The following is a 19,594-nucleotide window of genomic DNA, read 5'->3' on the forward strand; positions in this document are numbered from 1 at the left end:
CTGCTTCAGCCATGACAGCCACAGTTTCTCAGAGCCTTGTCCCAAGAGAAACCCCACCCTCCCATTGTCCAGATGTTTAGGAAACAACTGCATTCCTTCCTAGCCTCCTCATTTGCTTTCCCCTCTTTCACTACACAGGCCTACAGCTGCTAAAGTTGAAGCTAGGAAGTAGTAGCTGCATTGCCACCACCATCACACGTCTCATTTCTTGCAGTGCCCAGTCATTCGTCATTTTCTAAGCCGAGAATGGAAGCTTGCAGATACCAAAGTTCATTTCATCTGGCTTGTAAGAAATATTAAAATAAGGGATTGTAAACAGTGTGCTCATGGTTTCACTGGTAAGGAGAAGGAAACAATGTTTTAAAGTTTAAGTTAGGACAACTTTAATGTTATAACTTTTTTTTTTTACTGTGTGTGTAATATGTATGAACTGTAAATGTACATCCTTCTGAGTAGCGCTTTGCCTGAATGGATGTGCTCTGTTAACAGGAAAGCACTTGCCTGGCTACTTGGGACAGAGCTGTTTTTGGTGGGCCAGTACACTGGCTCCTAGGCCACTGTGTGTAAAATAGTGCAATGCACAATAACGCAGAATTTGCCCGCCCTTGTTCTAACTAAGCCTTTATAGCAGGAATCGCTTCTGCAGTTTGGGTTCTTTGATGCACCATGAGGGATAGAAGCCTTGCCATCTGCAAGAGGTCATTAAGTTAGAAATCTCTTCTTTCTCTGCTGTCATAAGGATCATCACCTTCTACCTTTGAAAAATATACTACTTGTTCCAAATCCCAGGTGAACATTCAAAAGCCATTTTTGTTCTTTCGCTGCCATTTTGTTTAATTTTTAAATTTTTTTCTTTTACATAAAAACTTCAGTAAAAATTGGATAAAGTAAAATGATTTAAGCAGTAAAATCAATCTTATCAACATAGCACATGGTCTGCCAGAAACCCTGAGGCAGCCTGTTCGCAAATATTTACATGATAACAGATCAGACCTTGCAGAGAACAGAAAAAGAAAAAAGAAAAAGAAAAAACCCTCAAAACTATTCTTACAAAGTGTTCCCATGATATCAACACGTGTGGCGCTAAAAGGGGGGGAAAGAAAAGGAAAAACTCAATATATTCACATATACGTTAAAATATCATACAGATCTCGAGCGGGGAGACGAGATGCACTCGCAAGTTGTTGCACTAAAACAGCACCGCCAGACTGGAAGTTTCGGGTTTGCTTGGAAAGAGGGAACAAGGAGTGGTACTGATGAGTCACAGCTGTGTAGTGGGTGAGCTTCTGCTTCTGCCTGGCCTCCTAAAACCCAATTTGGTAAGAGGGATGTGTATGCCACAAGATTTGTGGGGTGGTTAACCAGATGGGGTGGTTAACCCCATAAAGCCAGAAATCCCGCGTAGAAAAAAGCATCCATGGCAGGCCAACTCCTGAGGAAGGAGCAAGAACTCTTTTCTGCCGTGACTACTCCAAGTCAGTGTCCTCTTTGGGTTTGTAAACAGCCCCAAATTTCTGCATGTATTTCTTGATGTACTCCTTTGTCTTGTGTTTCACATTCTCATTGCACTCCAGGTCTTCAGGAGTTTTGCAGTATTTCAGCTCCTTGTTCATCACGCCATGGGTGAGCTGGGGGACAGGAAAGGAGAAGAGCACAGAGGCATGATTAAGAGAGCTGAAGGTGTCCTGGGCTCAAGGGAAGGAAGCTGTTTGTGAAGAGGAAGTTATTATGGCAGCAATCGGGGGAGTGGTGGCGATAATGCACAGTCCATCATTCAAGGATACTTCATAATTTTGCTCCCTCTTATGTCAACGGGGAAAAGGCAGAAAATCTGCAGGTTGGCCAATTTGCTCTCATCTGTAGAAATGAGAAGGTCAAGAGGTTGTGCAAGATTCTTTTTTAAAGAAAAGAGGACCGGACCTCTGTATGGATAACCAAACTGCAAATGATGCCTTTGGCATGGAACTGGTTAATTTTGCCAGGGATACCAAAGGGAGTCTATCCATTTGGATGAGGGTAACATTCAGTGTCTGACCTGAGAGTTGTGCCAAAGAGATACTGCAAGGGATTTCAGTGCAAAGCTCCGATTTCAATCTGCTTACTTGGCACCCCTGAAAATACTGCTGTCCTAAGCAGTCCCTTGAGGGGTGTCTGCGCGTGCGCACGGCTGGTTAATCTGAGCCACTCTCTTTCTTCTTTACAAGACTCAGACCAGGGCTCAATTCAGACAACTTGCCAGGCCATGGTTTCAATCTAACTATAGTTTAGAACCCAAACCATGATCTGAGCTTCCGAATGCATAACAGCCAACTATGGTTTACAAGTGCCACCCTCTCAGAAATCAGCTTTATAAGCTCATTCCTGCCTCCTTAGTGCAGCAGCCTCTAGAGTCATAGTGGCCCAAATCCTAGTTTGAACAAACCATGGCCACTTCAAACTATGGTTTCTGATTCTAGTTTGCCAGCTGATTGCAAAGCATGATTTTTCAATTAAGGTATCTCACTCAAAAATGTTAAATTTCCTTAACCATTCTCTGATATGATGTCTGAGTTGAATCACTGATTTACACGAGAAGTTCCCATTTTGGCACCAATACCCTGGTCAGAAATTTGGAACCCCAGCCACTCCCTTTAAACCCAGGAGATTCAACACCTTTTTCCATCCATGCACTCAGCCCTCCCTAGTAAAATTCCTTTAGAGCAGGTTTTGCTGCTGCTTTTCCTTACTTAGACAAAGGGAAACAGAGAGACATGCCCAAAATGGTGCAAGCTTGGAACAAGTATATACAAACCACTAGCAGTCCAGCTTCAAGGAACTTTGCAACCTGAACATTCAGGAACTGAAGATGCTCATCTGGACACTTCCCTACCCCACTGCCCTTTGTCCATTTTAAAGTTGTATGTAAGGAAATAGGCTAGGCCCTTGGGTTCTCGCCTTCATTTCTATGTTGAGATTTCAACCAGGTTTGTGACAGCCAAGAGGAAAGCCACACGCCACCCGTTTCCTCCAAGATTACCTCATGTCTTGCATGCACGCATCCAAGAGACTTAAGAATTTCCACCTTGGGAAACTCTGACTGACATAATCCAAAAGATGGCTGGGCAGGAAGGGCACATCCCCTCTTTGCTTATGGAGAGGAGAGGGATCCCTAATCCACACAGCCCTGGTCCAGGATATCCCTCTTTCCCCAATACAAGACAGGACAGTACCAACACATGGTGTGATGGGCTCTTCCGCATTACTGACTGGGTCATGAAAGAGGGCCTCCTCTGTAGTGGTGCCCATGCGGTAGAGTTCTTTGCTCAGAGACCTCTGCCAACCACCTCTCCCTTAAGCTTTCATAACAGAGGAAGGTGTTTCTGTTAAGAAGAGCTTTTCCTAATTATCAATAGCACTGTGGTTCCTGTGATACATTTTAATTGGATTTTTTTTGAAAAAAGAAACTAGTATTTTGCGTTGGTTGGTTTTTAGCTGTTTTAGCTCTTTTCTGATAAGCGGGGGGGGGGGGGGAGAGAGACAGAGAAAATGAACAGAAAAGAAGTTCAAATTTATAAAAATAAGAACATGTCATCCTTCCCAGAGGCAGTTTGAGATAAAGGTCCCAGCTCAGTCAAATGCGCGCTCTGAAAGAGGGAAAATATCAGAATATGCTTTGGCACTTGCTTGGCAACTGTCTGTAAATTTCCTCTCTTTATGAGCGCCGTCTCTTCCAGAGCAGCAGTCCAACAGCCAGACGCTAGCAGCTCTGGTCAGCAGCAGGCAAGACTGGTAATCCTCAAACCACCACCAACAGTCCTAATACTACTGGTTATAGGAACAGGCATCATGCCTTGCTAAACTGGAGAATGGCACTGAAAGATGGAGAGCCTTGGGTGGGTCCTCTTACAGCAGGTGAAATCTGCCATGGACGTCAAAGACAGTACTTCATATCTCCAAGTGGGGCTGCTGACACTCACAGCTTCCTTTTCCACTCTGACACTGAGCTTGTTTTCCTCTCCCCAGTCCTCAAAACAATAGGCAGAGAGAGATATAAACTCACCTCTCTTTCTTCTTTGCATTGGCATCTCAAGCCTACAACCTCAGTCAAATGTTCCCCACAACACTCTAGCCTTGAACGATTGTTTAGTAAGCAGCTGCCTGCATTTCTGCTAACTAGGGATTGATGAACTCTCCCTGGCTTGCCTTGGAAACGAACCCACCTTCCTCCCCATCCCACCCCAAACAATGGGGAAGACTTGACTCATTTTCTGAGATCATCAGAGCAGCTCCAAAGCAAAGTGATGGAGAAAAATCTCCATCACTTTGCCTAGAGGGCTGTTTTAAAGGGCTGCCCCGGGGATAACTGGGGGTGAGAGATCCCCAGTTCTTTCAGAATTAGGTCTTCCAAGAAGGACTAAGCCAGGAAACTCAAGCTGGAAGAGAATTGGGGGGCTTTCAATACTTGCTTCTCTGAGACCCCCAAAGCGTTTCCAGGCCTGACCCTGGCAGACTTCACTGGCTTCTACAGATCCAGCAGAAGCAACGGGTACCTTGCGTGCAAGGTGCTTGAAGTCTTCGGTGGTGGTTATCCGTCCAACTTTGCAGTCTGGCTTTCGATAGGGGTTCAGGCATTGTACGATGAACTGAGACATCTGGAGAAACATGGGAGAGGATACTAAATAACCATTCTTATTTAAGAAGAACTGTTAAATTCTGGGGAGACAGGATAGCGCTCTTCAAGTACTTGGAAGGTTGTCCCAGAGAGGAAGGCCAGGATCTCTCCTGGATCATCCCAGAGTGCAGGACACGGAAGAACGGGCTCAAGTGACAGGAAGCCAGATTCCGGCTGAACATCAGGAAAGCTTCCTGACTGTTAGAGCAATATGACAATGGAACCAATTCCCTAGGGAGGCGATGGGCTCTTCCACACTGGAGGCATTCAAGACGAGGCTGGACAGCCACCTGTCGGGGATGCTCTGACTTGGACTCCTGCATTGAGCAGGGGGTTGGACTCGATGGCCTTGTAGGCCCCTTCCAACCCTACTATTCTATGATTCTATGAATTCTTAAAGCCATCACCAGTTTCACACCAATTCAATAAGAAAAGATGGGGGTGGGGTGGGGGTTGAACAATTTAACCAAATCCTTACATAAATGTATTTTCAAGATTTCATTTGGACAGTTGCTCTGATCAAACAACTACGTGCTGCAAGAACATTAATTTGCCACTTCTCTGGATGATTATCAAAAATCCCATTGAGCCAATTAAAAGGATACCCAATACCCAACAGCTGTATCAGTAACTCAGCATCAGAGGAAAATAAGCTAATCTTGCCCCACCCAGAAACTGGGCATGGCCTTACCTCCTTCCGGAACACTTCCTTGCTCTTCTTTGCCAGTTCACTAGAAGTGTCTGCTTCTGCTGTTTTGGGTTTCTTGGAAGACTAGGAAGAGACAGAAATAGAGAAGAGTTATTTTTGGAAATGCTGATTTTATTTTATAATGAAATGTGGGTGTTGTTCTGTGTTTTCCCCCCCTTCTTAGCACAGGTGGCACAAGACTGGACTTCTGTTATAAAGAATTTGCAGCAGATGGAAGTTAAGGCTCTGGTTTGAGGGCCAGAGATATAAAATAAGGTGTTGCCTTATGCCATCAAATCATGGAGGCTTTCTTATCAAATGCACTGAGAATATTATTCAACAGAGTAGCCCAACAATCCTATGAGAAGACCGAATTCTAAAATGAACCTTAATTTATTTCATTGTTCAATGAGCCTATATCCAGACATTCTGGACAAACCGACATTTCCAAAGATATGTTCCTTTTTCTTTGCATTGTCTCCAACATTCACTATTATTTAAATAGCATCATCAGTCTATATTGCATCTTACAGGGCTGCGTAGGCAAAACCAGAGAGGACCCTGCCCCTAAGGAGCTCACAGTAGATAACAAGGAAAACAGGGGAGGCTCAGGAAATCTTTGTTTATAAATATGTTGCTGTTTTTCTGGTTTAAGGGAGGAGAAATGTGATCTAAAGGAAGTTACATGGCGGTAACGCTCAACCAACAAGCAGGGGAACTAGTCCAAACTGCTGACTAGACTTAAGCTAGAATCAACTGTTCTAAAATGTGTTCCCATTTAGTCATTTATGCTATTCTAGGAGCCTGGTGGGGTGTGGGGTGTGGGGGGGGAAGCAGCAGGTTGTGAGGTGAAAATATACACCCCTTCATCAAAATGGTAGGTTAGGAATTTCATTCCTGGAAGTCAGCCTTCCTCAAGCTGATGCCCTCCAGGTATATTGGCCCTGCTGGCCAGAGATGATGGCCTGGTTCACATATAACTCTAACACATGGTTTATTTACACCATAGTTTGTTGTCCTACCCACAGTTTGTCTGGCAGATGATCAGACAAACCCTGGTTTGTTTTCTCAGTCCCTGGATTGTTTGTTTCCCTCCTCCTTCGCCGTTCCCTCCTGTATCCCAACTGCCTTTGAGGCACTGCCTTTGCAGTACTGGCAGGTAATGCCTCTGTACCCTGGCAAAGCAGCCCATGAACAACCCACAATTTTGGGTTCATGCTGAATCATACCCCATGGTTTAAAAAAACTCACAGCTCACAACCAAACAACAAAGAATGTCATAGGTTATTTGTGGTTAACAACTCATAGTTCTGGGTTCACACATTACAACCCACAATTCGACAAACCGTGGTTAATTAAACCATGGTTTGTTGTTCATAGGGATATTACCCATATTAATTTGCTCTATTTTGACCTACTGAGCTTGATCTTTCTCTATAGCCCATTGCGCTGCTGTATAATGCAATGCGGCGTCAGGCACCACAGGCACTCTATCGTCCTTCTTTTCATATGCAACATTTTATTCTAAAAAAACCCACAATTGTATTTACCATTTCTACAGCTATTGTTCTGAAATATATACTCGTATCACTTGAAACAAACAAACAAATCATGATATTCACATAATTTGCAATATGACCATGGCAGGAAGTTTTTCTTTCCACAATCTTCTTATACTAAGATGACTCACTTCACTTAAATTTAAAATGATACAATTATCTTTTTTTGTTTTGGTACCGCATTGTATCAGTTGCAATTTTTCATACTTAACTTACAGAACTGGCTACTTGACCATGCTGTCACATTTGAAGTAAAATTTCTGGGACAGAATTTAATGGATCAGTAACCGTAAGAGGGTATCTACTGCATATAATCTTAGTTTATATTATTCCTGTTACATTTCAACAATTTCTAAGGCTTTTCATTCTCTCAAGGAGCTTCAGCAGAGGTCTCCACAATGAATGCAAATAAAATCCTGGCTGGGGGGTGCTGGGAGTTGTAGTCCAACACATCTGGAGGGCACCAGGTTGGGAGATGCTGCAGTAGAACATACCCCCCCACACACACAAAATCAATCACAGAATCATAGAGCGGCAGTGCAAAAACACAGCAGTAAGGGCAGCTGTTAAGCTACTGACTGGGTTCTGATGACACAATAATCCATGATGGGTTATTTATCCTGTTGATGGTTATCGTGTCATCTGTTGGGAATTTTTTTTAATCCACAATGGTTTATTTGGCCAAAATAAACTACTCTGATAACCCACAGTCTGCAGTAAAAGTTATTTAACCCACCATGGGCTATCATGTTGTCTGGCGCGCAGCGTGGCTTATTCCAATCGCTGACAGAGTCAGTGGGCAAGAGCAGTCAAGACCATTCTGACTGCTCTGCTCCAGCCTGCAGAGTCCTACTTCCAAGATCTGACAAGCAGCCCAGGGACACCCATAGCCACACAAGCACAGCCTTCCCTACTGCGCTACAGTTACAAAATGACAGCTTTCCCCTACAGCAAAGTTACACAATGACAGGCTTCCCTAACTGCTACTTTGAAACTGTGCAACTTGGGAAACAGGGAAGAAGGGAAAGAACTGCTCACGTTTGCGTGAAGAAGCGCAGTTTCACAATAATCCACTACAATATCTGGAGGCTCCCCACGAAGGCACCCCACCTGTGTAATTTTGCCCCGTTCCAGCAAACTGTCAGGGAGTTATAGCTCTCACCCTCTTTTTCCTATTATGCACACTTTTCCATGAAGAAGTAAAACTGAACAATTATCCACTAGAGCATCTGAAGACTCCCCATGAGGGCACCCCACCTGTGCAATTTTGCCCTGTTCCAGCAAACTGTCAGGGAGTTATAGCTCCTACTCCTTTTTTCCTTCTTTGGTCACTTTTCTGAAAAGAACCAAAATGGCTACTGGGGGAGGGGAATTTTGCCTGTGTGCAATTTTGCTTTCACACTAAAGCACTACAGTGAACAGAAGTGGCTCTGCCAGCAGTGTGTATGGGTGTGTGTGTGTGTGAAATGTGCTACTCCACTATATCGCTAAAGCGCTATAGTTTCTGAGATAATAAAAACTTCACACCAACAATGGGTGTGCTTGTGGGGACTTTCACAAAATTACACTTTAGAGCTAAACCTGACAGAGGTGGATCTGCCAGTAATGTCTCTGTGTGTGCGTGAAATGCGCAACTCCACTTTACTGTCATTGATTTTGGACACTCTATGCCCTATGGGGGGAAATCCACAACTGAGGGTTTTGTCCCAATCCTGCAAACCCCCAAGGATTTATTTGTTCCACCCCCTTTTTGGTGCATCTGGGATTTCCCCCCCTCTAGGGTTTTGGGGAAAAAACCCTACCCCCTGGGGTTTTGATGGTGCATTGGGTGCCTCCCGACTAGGAGAGGCTGTGTGCAAAGTTTGGTCCCAATCCTGTAAGGTTTTGTAGCTGCTGCCCTGCTTTTGGTGCCGCTTTTGGTGCATATGGGATTTCCTCTCCTTTGTGAGTAATTGCGCAAGGTTTTGATGGTGCATGGGGTGCCACTAGACTAGGAGAGGCTGTGTATGAAGTTTGGTCCTGCAAACTTCCAGCACTTTAGAGCTACCCCACCCTTGTCGGGATGATGCTGGAAGTGCTGAATTAAGCTCCTGTATTTCACCCCACACCTCTCCCCTCTCGTTGAGTTATTGTGGAAGGTTAAAACAGGCTGCTGCAATGTTGCGCGCCACTACTTGAGCAGGAGGACTACAGCAGGACGGGGGGTGGGAGGGGGAGACTCCAATTATGCACAGCAGTTTAATAGGCTACTCACAGTAGCTTAATAGCCTACTCATGTGACAGGGCATCAGCTTATTCCAAAAATAAGCTACTGTGAGTAGCTTATTGAGCCACCATGGCTTAAACTGACATCTGAATGCAGCCACTCAGTCAGCTGCTTCCCCAAAGATCCTCTGAAACACATGGCCAGAGCCAGCCATGACTGAAAAGGTCTCATCCAATGTACTTCAGATGGAGGGGTAGGGTGGGGGGGCATGGAGCAGGGCGGCAAGGCATTGATCTGAGTGTTTGGTACGGAAAGAGGCAGTCCTTAACACCATTTTAACATCCCTCTAAAAATATCAATATTAGGATTTTAATATCTGCTTTTATTATGGGGCCGCGGTGGCTTAGCGGTTAAGACGCTGAACTGCAGACTGGAAGGTCGGCAGGTCAGCAGTTCGAGACCCAGTGCTGCGTGATGGAGTGAGCTCCCGTCTTCAGTCCCAGCTTCTGTCAACCTAGCAGTTTGAAAGCAAGGAATTGCAAGTAGATAAATAGGTACCGCCTCGGCGGGAAAGGTAACAGCGCTCCGTGCACCTCGGTGTTCAGTCATGCCGGCCACATGACCACGGAAGCGTCTTCGGACAGCGCTGGCTCTTCGGCTTAGAAACGGGAATGAGCACCGCACCCTAGAGTCGGACACGACTGGTTGGGGACATCTTTTTATCTGCTTTTATTATGCTTAAGAGATGGCTTTCAGCCCTACAAGGCGGTTATGATTCCCTGCTGTGATTAGGTTCTGACTGTGGCTGCAATTTGGTTCTTTTCTACTCTGACACGGCTATTTTAGTTTTATTGGCTTTCTGTGCTGGATTATGTTTTTAAATTCTTTAATCTGTTTTACTATTCATCCCCTAGAGTACTTTGGTTGTGGGGCAACTAATATAATAAGCAAACAATAAAGCAGTTGTGTTGTAGTGAATAATTCTAGAAGCTTGAGATGTAGAAGACAGAGCACTAATAGCTTTCAAAAATGTTCCCCAAAACCCATGTATTGTAATCATTTTTTTAACAAATCCATCTTCTCAAAGGGTTTACCTATATCAATGGAAAAGGGTAACAAAAGGATACCTTGGGAATTTCAAATCAGAATTCTCAAATCACAGAATAGTAGGGTTGGGAGGAGCCTACAAGACCATCTAGTCCAACCCCAATGGTCTTGTAGGCCTCAAACCTTCTCACATTACCTGCTATGTAGTAATTTGGTAAAAATCCTGCTTGGTCTGAATGAATATATGTTGTTGTTATTCAGTCGTTCAGTCGTGTCCGACTCTTCGTGACCCCATGGACCAGAGCACGCCAGGCCTTCCTGTCCTGCGCTCTCTCCCGGAGTGTGCTCAAGTTCATATTCATTGCATCGGTGATGCTATCTAGCCATCTCATCCTCTGTCGTCCCCTTCTCCTTTTGCCTTCAGTCTTTCCCAGCATCAGGGTCTTTTCCAGAGAGTTTTCTCTTCGCATTAGGTGGCCAAAATATTTCAGCTTCAGCTTCAGGATCTGTCCTTCCAATGAGCACTCAGGGTTGATTTCCTTTAGGATGGACTGATTGGACCTCCTTGCAGTCCAGGGGACTCGTAACAGTCTTCTCCAGCACCACAGTTCGAAAGCATCAATTCTTCAGCGCTCAGCCTTCCTTACAGTCCAGCTCTCACAGCCATACATTACTACTGGGAAAACCATAGCTTTGATTAGACGGACCTTTGTCGGCAAGGTGATGTCTCTGCTTCTTACTAAGCTGTCTAGGTTGGCCATAGCTTTCCTCCCAAGGAGCAAGCATCTTTTAATTTCATGGCTACAGTCACCGTCTGCGGTGATCTTGGAGCCCAACAAAGTAAAATCTGTCACTGCTTCCATTTCTTCCCCTTCTGTATGCCAGGAAGTGATGGGGCCAGATGCCATGATCTTAGTTTTTTGAATGTAGAGTTTCAAACCAGCTTTGGCACTCTCCTCTTTCACCCTCAACAAGAGGCTCTTTAGATCCTCTTCGCTTTCTGCCATTAGGGTGGTATCGTCTGCATATCGGAGGTTGTTGATAATTCTCCCAGCAATCTTAATTCCGACCTCTGATTCATCCAACTCGGCGTTTCTCATGATGTACTCTGCATATAAGTTAAATAAGCAGGGTGACAACATGCAGCCTTGTCATACTCCTTTCCCAATTTTGAACCAATCGGTTGTTCCATGTCTGGTTCTTACTGTTGCTTCTTGACCCTCGTACAGGTTTCTCAGGAGACAGGTAAGGTGGTCTGGTACTCCCATCACTTTAAGAATTTGCCACAGTTTGTTGCGATCCACACAATCAAAGGCTTTAGCGTAGTCAATGAAGCAGAAATAGACGTTTTTCTGGAATTCTCTTGCTTTCTCCATGATCCAATGAAAGTTGGCAATTTGATCTCTAGTTCCTCTGCCTCTTCGAAACCCAGCCTGTATTTCCGGTAGTTCTCGGTTCGCATACCGCTGAAGCCTAGCTTGTAGGATTTTGAGCATCACCTTGCTGGCATGTGAAATGAGCGCAATTGTGCGGTAGTTTGAACACTCTTTGGCGTTGCCCTTCTTTGGAATTGGAATGTAAACTGACCTTTTCCAGTCTTGTGGCCACTGTTGAGTGTCCCAGATTTGTTGGCATATTGAATGCAGAACTTTAACAGCATCATCTTTTAGGATTTTAAATAGCTCAGCTGGAATACTGTCATCTCCGCTAGCTTTGTTGTTACTAATACTTCCTAAGGCCCACTTGACTTCACTCTCGAGGATGTCCGGCTCAAGTTCAGTGACCACACTATCATGGCTATCAGAGACATTAAGATCTTTCCTGTATAGTTCTTCTGTATTCTTGGCACCTCTTCTTAATCTCATCTGCTTCTGTTAGGTCCCTGCCTTCTTTGTCCTTTATCATGCCTGTCTTTGCACAAAACGTTCCCTTGAGATCTTCGATTTTCTTGAAGAGACCTCTAGTCTTTCCCATCTGTTGTTCTCCTCGATTTCTTTGCACTGTTCATTTAAGAAGGCCTTCTTGTCTCTCCTTGCTATTCTCTGGAACTCTGCATTCAGTTGGATATATCTTCCCCTTTCTCCCTTGCTTTTCGCTTCCCTTCTTTCCTCAGCTACTTGTAAAGCCTCATCAGACAGCCACTTGGCTTTCTTGCATTTCTTTTTCTTTGGGATGGATTGAGTTGCTGCCTCCTGAACAATGTTATGGACCTCCGTCCATAGTTCCTCAGGCACTCTGTCTATTAGGTCTAATCCCTGAAATCTATTCCTCACCTCCACTGTATATTCATAAGGGATATGATTTAGGTCATACCTGAATGGTTTAGTGGTTTTCCCTACATTCTTCAATTTAAGCTGAAATTTTGCAACAAGAAGCTCATGATCTGAGCCACAGTCAGCTCCGGGTCTTGTTTTTACTGACTGTATAGAGCGTCTCCATCTTTGGCTGCAAAGGACATAATCAATCTGATTTCGATACTGACCATCTGGTGACGTCCATGTGTAGAGTCGTCTCTTGTGCTGTTGGAAAAGAGTGTTTGCTATGATCAGCGTGTTCTCTCGGCAAAACTCTATTAGCTTTTGTCCTGCTTCATTTTGTACACCAAGGCCATGCCTGCCTGTTATCCCGGTGATTTCTTGACTTCCTACTTTAGCATTCCAATCCCCTATGATGAAGAGGACATCTTTTTTTGGTGTTAGTTCTAGAAGGTGTTGTAGGTCTTCATAGAACCGATCAACCTCAGCTTCTTCGGCATCAGTGGTTGGGGCATAGACCTGAATTACTGTGATGTTGAATGGTTTGCCTTGGACTCGTACTGAGATCATTCTATTGTTTTTAAGATTGTACCCCAGTACTGCTTTTCCCACCCTTTTGTTGACTATGAGTGCTACTCCATTTCTTCTCAGGGATTCTTGCCCACAGTAGTAGATATGATGGTCACCTGAATTAAATTCGCCCATGCCTGTCCATTTTAGTTCGCTGATTCCCAAGATGTCGATGTTCAATCTTGCCATCTCATGTTTGACCACCTCCAGCTTACCTTGATTCAATGATCTGACATTCCAGGTTCCTAAACAATATTGTTCTTTACAGCATCGGATTTTCTTTTCACCACCAGACACATCCACAGCTGAGTGTCCTTTCAGCTTTGGCCCAGCCGCTTCACTCTTTCTGGCGCTACTTGGAAATACCCTCTGCTCTTCCCCAGGAGTATATTGGATACCTTCCGACCTGAGGGGCTCATCTTCTGGCGTCATCTCTTTTAGCCTTGTGATACGTTCCATGGGGTTTTCTTGGCAAGAATACTGGAGTGGGTTGCCATTTCCTTCTCCAGTGGACCACATTTTGTCAGAACTCTCTGCCATGACCTGTCCGTCTTGGGTGGCCCTGCACGGCATAGCTTATGGCTTCACTGAGTTATGCAAGCCCCTTCGCCACAACAAGGCAGTGATCCATGACGGGGGAATGAATATATATCATCCTATTAATTGACACAGCCAATCAGCTAATATTGCTGTAAATGTTTTGGTGTCCTAATTTAGGAATGAGATAGGATAGTCTGATCTGTGTAGCATTTCTGGCTAGTTTTAGAACCACAGCACGTTTAGCAGTTTCTCTGGAATAATGCGTTTTGCTAAAATAACTGAACACAGACCGTACAAATTTGAGTTTCAAAATGCTTACTGAATTCTGCTGAAAGCCCATTTAGTTTCTGTATTTTTCCATTTTTAAGATCTTGGATAGTTCAGTTTAATTCTTCAGCAAGTGTTTCCTCCTTTTTTTTCCTTTATACTTACCTGAAATGTTTGGCATTTTATTAGTAAAGAAATGTTTATCTGTTGTCAATTTCAGAAAGTCTTTCTCAAGAAAAATCCATTTTAACATCATTAGGCCACTCTAGGGTTTAAGACTCAAATCAGGGAATACCTTTTCTTTATCTTCCAACCATGCAACTCCAGAAGGTTAGTCACTATTTCATCCTTCCCCCGCCCTTCGACAGAAGGGGACTGGAGGCTCAGAGATGTGCCCAGGGCCACCCAGCAAGCTGGCGGCTATGCTCAACTTGGAATTCTGGTCTCCCCGCATCCAACGCTCTACCCACATGGCCAGACAAGCTCTTGAAACATAAAAGTGAAATTGGATCGCTGGGACTCTATTAACTCTTCAGTAAAAATTGTTTAATTTTTTCCAGCTGTCTACCTCATTTCCTGGGTACATGAAGAAGGGACCAGAAAACAAACCAGAGCTCTTCTCTGGTGTACATCCCCCTGCCCCAATCCAGTATATAATTTGAAACTTCTGAAATGATTCCTTAAATCAAACAAGCTCAGTAGTGGGAAGGAGATGCAAACTGCCTCTCTTGGTCACTGTAAGAGAATACAGGATAGGAGAGGTGGTAGCGGGGCTGGTTAGCAAGCACCCCCCTTCTTCTTCCATGGTAAAAATTGTGAGAGCGTGGCAACTGGAACGCAAGTGGCTAATTAACAGTGATGGAAATTCTGTGGTTAGCATTATTAGGGCAGAAGTATGTTTTGCTAGAGGCTAAGAGGAGAGGGAACTTTAAGGAGTGTCATCCTTCCCCCCGCTCCCCGCCATGCCTTGCATTTCCCCCCTGTGCATGTTTAAAAGGGCAATTACCAGATGAATCATATGCCTGTAACTTGTTTTTACCCTGTACCTTTGGCAAGGAAGATGCGTTAATTGCTCAGAAGTAAAAGCCATGCAACGTATAGGATTAGCCTGATTTTTAATTTGTGTATCAGTCTTACTGTCCACGTTTGTACATAAATTAACCCATGATTTGCCAGGCACGAGTGGGAACAAGCACACTGCCTCTAGTGCACTCCTCACTTCCACTTTACAGTCTATGATCACCCTGATCATAGGTTGCTACTCACTCCCACTTGGCAAATCGTGGGTTAATTAACCCACAATTTGCCACTACGTGTGAACCAGGTTACTGTGTTTCTGAAAAGAGGAGTCAACACAAAACCACCAACATCAGCAGTACCACCACTTCGGGAAATGCTATACTAGTTGGTCAGAGCACTTCATACTATTTCCACTGTGATTCTTACAACTCAGTATAATTATGGCTAATACTGGGGTTGGGAGGCAGGAGGAAAGGGCTACAGCTAGGAGATAGTGGCTTGCTCAAGGCCATAAAAAAACAGAAGATCAGTCTCTGGAATGTTCGAAGTCATATTTTTTTTAAAGCAGCTGTGAGGGCACTCTTACTTTGACCAGCATTTGAGCATACACACCTCATTCCTGTTTTCCTGTTCTAAATAACCTTCGCGGAGCTATTATGCTCACTGAAGAAAAGAAGAGGCATAATACTACCTGCAATTGTATTTCCTGCAATGGAGCCAACAACAGCTTCTGGGGGTGAGGATGTGATTTTGATAGTGTGTGTGTGTGTGTGTGCGCACGTGCGTGCACAGGGGAAGGAGCTGAATATCCCTCCTCCAGCATTGCTATTCTGATCAAAATTGGAACTGCAACCTACCCCTGCAGATGTTTTAAATTAAAAAGGGGAGGGTGGGAGATCCAATTAGGAGATCCAACATCATATCCCCTTTGGCCCTAAGATGAGGTGTTTGGGCAGAGGGTGGCCTTCTCATCTTGAGCAATGAAAAAACTAAGACTAGCCCTGCCACTCAGTTGGACTACAACCAAGCTAAGATTTTAACTGTAATCAGTGGCTTAGATCCAAGCTCGGGAAAGGCTCACCCCCAATGTCCCCCTTCTCATAGCCCCCTCTGTTCTCCCTCGCCCCCTAGCTGCTTCTGTGGGTCTCCTAAGACTCCAGAGCCAATTTTCAGAAGATATGGGGGCTACAGAAGGGGAGAGGGAGATGGTCCCTCTACCCCTGAACAGAACTGTGCTCTTTTAATGTAATGGGATCTTTCGATTTAAGCTGCTCTTAATCTATTTATCTTTTGATCAATCTATCATAACACTCTTTCACTGTGGGAGCAGGAGAGAAAGGATACAAGAGAAAAAGGTTAGGCCAGAATTGATTCTATGACTTTTAGGACTCTCTGCATGTTTCACCCACATAAGCACTGCACAACCCCTGAAGCCTAAATTAGTTCTGAGTGTTATGAGATTCTAGCTAACATGCTCCCACTTGCTTTGCCTAGGCTGTTTCTGTGCCATCCATGCGAAGTGTTCATTAGAGAGCAAAGTAAGAAAGCAGGAAACCAACAGAGCATATATACATAATTTAAAATAAGTTAAGGCCTGCCTCTAGGAACCAAAGGACAGCAAACAGCTGGTAAATCTGGATGTGAAAATTCCTGAGGCAGACACGGAGTTTAAGCCACTCAGCAATTCAGTCTCACGATTTAGAGTCAGACACTGCTAAGGGGGAGCAAAGACCATAAATAGGGCTTGCCAATTGCCCATTATGTCAAACTCCACTTAACACAAACCTTGCCTTGCAAACTAATCCTGGTTTACCACCAGAATGCAAGCATGGTTTGTCAAATTTAGATATCACATTAAGTCATAGTTCTATAGCTGTCAGGGTGGACACTGAGCCCATAGAATCCCAGAGTAGTTCTGACTCTGAGGAAGAGGAGTCGCTCCTGGGAGAGGAGCATGCTCCTCTTTCCCAGGACCAACAGCTGACGGAGATTCCTCCCACCAGTATTCCTAGCTTAGATAGCAGTCCTGGGAGTGACAGAGCGCGGGAAGCAGACTTGATGGATGTGTGACGCCAACGCAGAGAGCGGCGCCAAATGGAGGGCGCAGAAAGGAGGCGTAGTGCCCGGTTGGCGCGCAAACAACGGCTGCGCCCAGAGGATCCAAGGGAAAAGGGGAGGGACTCTCCCTAGTCCTTAAGTTCAGGGGTCTGCCAGTAATTCCCTTTCAAACGGGGACCAACTGTTCCAACGTAGGGCATAGGTACTCTGCTGCTCATATCTAGTTGCTAACAGTAGAGTTGTTAAGTTGTAAAAGAGGAATAAAGCTTTGAAAAGAATCCATTTGTCTGTGTCTGGACTTGGCTACTAGATTAGACTGAGAGAGGCCTCCAAGGAGCCCTTGACAATAGCATCTTTGGATGGAATTCCTTTTGTTTAGGGTTTTACGTAACAGGTTTGGCCAGTTCAGCTTTGATGCCTATTTCAAAGGTTGTCTTTATTTATAACACCTAGAGAAGATAAATCACCTTTACCATAGTTTGACTGAGCTGGGAACCTACTCATATCCTTAAGAGTGTAATCCTATGCACGTTTAGATGAAGTCCTTTAACTCCCAGCATTCCCCAGCCAGCATGGATGACTAGGGAATGCTGGGAGTTTTAGGACTTCTTTCTGTCTAAGCATGCATAGGATTGAGCCCTTAGTTTGGCAGTAACCAGCAGAGTTACCACCAAGCAGATAATGATGTGTAACATTCATCTGCCAGTCATGCCAACTCACCTTCATAGGATTTTCATCATATGTTGGGGTTCCAAGGTCCATTTCAGCTTCATGTTCAAGGCTGGCATCATCTTCTGGGCTGTCCCAGTTTGGAGGGTCCCATTGGGTTTGCCTATAGAAAGAAGACCAGATGTCATGGACAAGGAAGCGGCCTGATTTCAAAGAGAAGGAGGCCCCACAGTACTGTATTACGTTGCCAGCTGTATTAGGAGGAACCAAGGTTCGAATGCTCAAATGCTGTCCAAAACAGGTAATCTGGAAAGGCTCTAGACAACACAAAAGGTCCATCCAGTCCAGTATCCCACAGTGGCCAGCCAGATGCCTCCAAGAAGACAAGAGCAAGGTAATAGCCTTCTCCTGCTATGGCTTCCCAGAGCAACAGAAGCCAGTTCCTCTTAATGCACAAGTTTAATAGTAATTAGTACCAATTCTGAGGGAAGACTGGCCTAAGGAACAAAAGAAAAGTGTCGGTGAAGATTAGTTGCAAAGCCAGTTGCCTCTCATTAAGGTGCAGTTATGAAGTGGGATGTGAACACTGCTGTATGAAAGGTTTCTGTTTTCAATTAGCAACACTTAAACTACTAGGCTCCAATATAAAAGGAATGCCACACATGAACATACTGAGACCAAAACAAAAAAGGACAACTATGTGGCATGTGTTCTGAGTGCCTCAATGGCAGCTCCCAATATTTGCCGCTTTTATGATGAAAGAGAACAAGCCACACGCTTTGCGCTTCTTGCCACTGAAGTTGTGCTGGTCCTGGCCTCAAAGTCAATGTTTCTTGCACTATGAAACAGGCAAAGACCAGCTCAGGATGAAGTCACAAGAGCACATGGACTGCGGCGTTGGAAAAGGTCCATAGGCTAAACATCTCCATCCTCCTTCAAAGCCACCAAGTAGATGTGCCTTGTATTCACAAATGACAGAGTTACACTCTGTGAAATCTCCAAAATGCTGAACATTTTAAGAGGTTGTTGTTGGGGGCTAGTCAAGCAGGACAGAAATATTAGAATAAAAACAGATAAACAGGTCCGTTACCTTGTGATCACGTGATAGTAGTAGATCTTTCCCTCAGGATCTCGGGCAGTTTTCCAGTTGGGAGGGAGGACAATGGTTTTGGGTTTAGGAGGAGATGGTGGAGGCAAGTCCAAAAGGTTGTTGGTCACCACCAGCTCTGGCTGAAGGCAGAAACACAGGGACAACAAACATACAATGTATCAATCTGTAGCAACAGGACTGAACAACAGCTAAATCTACCACTGAAGGGAGAGAAGCAGAGATTTTTCTTAAAGTAAGATGAACAAGCTATTTTGGCAGGCCCGTGTGCCCTTCTCAATTAGCCTTTGTCTTAGGACAGCATCAAGATTCAAAAGATTCAGTAACTTCTCCTGATGTTTGGAAAACCCTACTCTCTGAATAGGAACAATCTGAGGATCCAGAAATATCTACATTGTGGTGAAGTACAAGAACAAAGCTGCCCATAAGCTTTCAACTCTCCGCTGTCTTTGTATTTTTACAAAACAGATTCAGGGCCGCTTGACTGGTTACACTCTTCCTACACATAAAGCATTTTTATTCTGGAGAAACAAGAAATCACACACAGATCATCAGAAGCCAGTTTTGATGCATCTTTTTCTACTTTTGGTAATAAACCCTACTAATACTTGCACTTCTTTAAACACAGACACACACCAGCTGTATTATATCAGAGAACCAGTGCATAGGTTCAGACATGGTGGCTATATTTTTCATTCCAGTATTGCACAAATGACATCCAATTTTCAAATACACATTTCAGTTACCCAACTTCTCTCCCCTACCAGGACAACAACATCCCCTCACAACATTGACAGTCATGGTGCAGACACCTTTGCACTACATGATTTCATCCTGGCATGTGCACAAGTGGGAAAAGAATTTTAACTAGCACTGCCTAAAGCACTCCTGGATCTCACATCTGCTCTCACAGCTCAGCAGTTTGTTTCATTTGCAACTTGTGGAAGCACAGGATA

At 44.4% G+C, this 19,594-nt stretch overlaps 1 protein-coding gene across 2 annotated transcripts in view; it reads right to left on the reverse strand.

Annotated features, from left to right (window-relative positions):
- Positions 1-363: 363 nt before the first annotated feature.
- SETD2 (SET domain containing 2, histone lysine methyltransferase) overlaps positions 364-19,594 on the reverse strand; it is a 90,640-nt gene continuing 71,409 nt past the window's right edge. For both annotated transcript variants that reach the window (XM_084859511.1, XM_084859510.1), the window contains exons 18-22: positions 18,621-18,760; positions 17,582-17,693; positions 5,343-5,423; positions 4,530-4,631; positions 364-1,628 (exon numbers count right to left, since the gene is read on the reverse strand). In XM_084859511.1, coding sequence (XP_084715637.1) covers positions 1,467-1,628; positions 4,530-4,631; positions 5,343-5,423; positions 17,582-17,693; positions 18,621-18,760 — 597 coding nt within the window. In that variant the 3' untranslated portion in view covers positions 364-1,466. The remainder of the gene's footprint in view (positions 1,629-4,529; positions 4,632-5,342; positions 5,424-17,581; positions 17,694-18,620; positions 18,761-19,594) is intronic.

This window comes from Heloderma suspectum, chromosome 5 (genome assembly GCF_057233095.1).
Source record: "Heloderma suspectum isolate Gila_16-S chromosome 5, 16-S_ref, whole genome shotgun sequence".
Lineage (NCBI taxonomy): Eukaryota > Metazoa > Chordata > Lepidosauria > Squamata > Helodermatidae > Heloderma > Heloderma suspectum.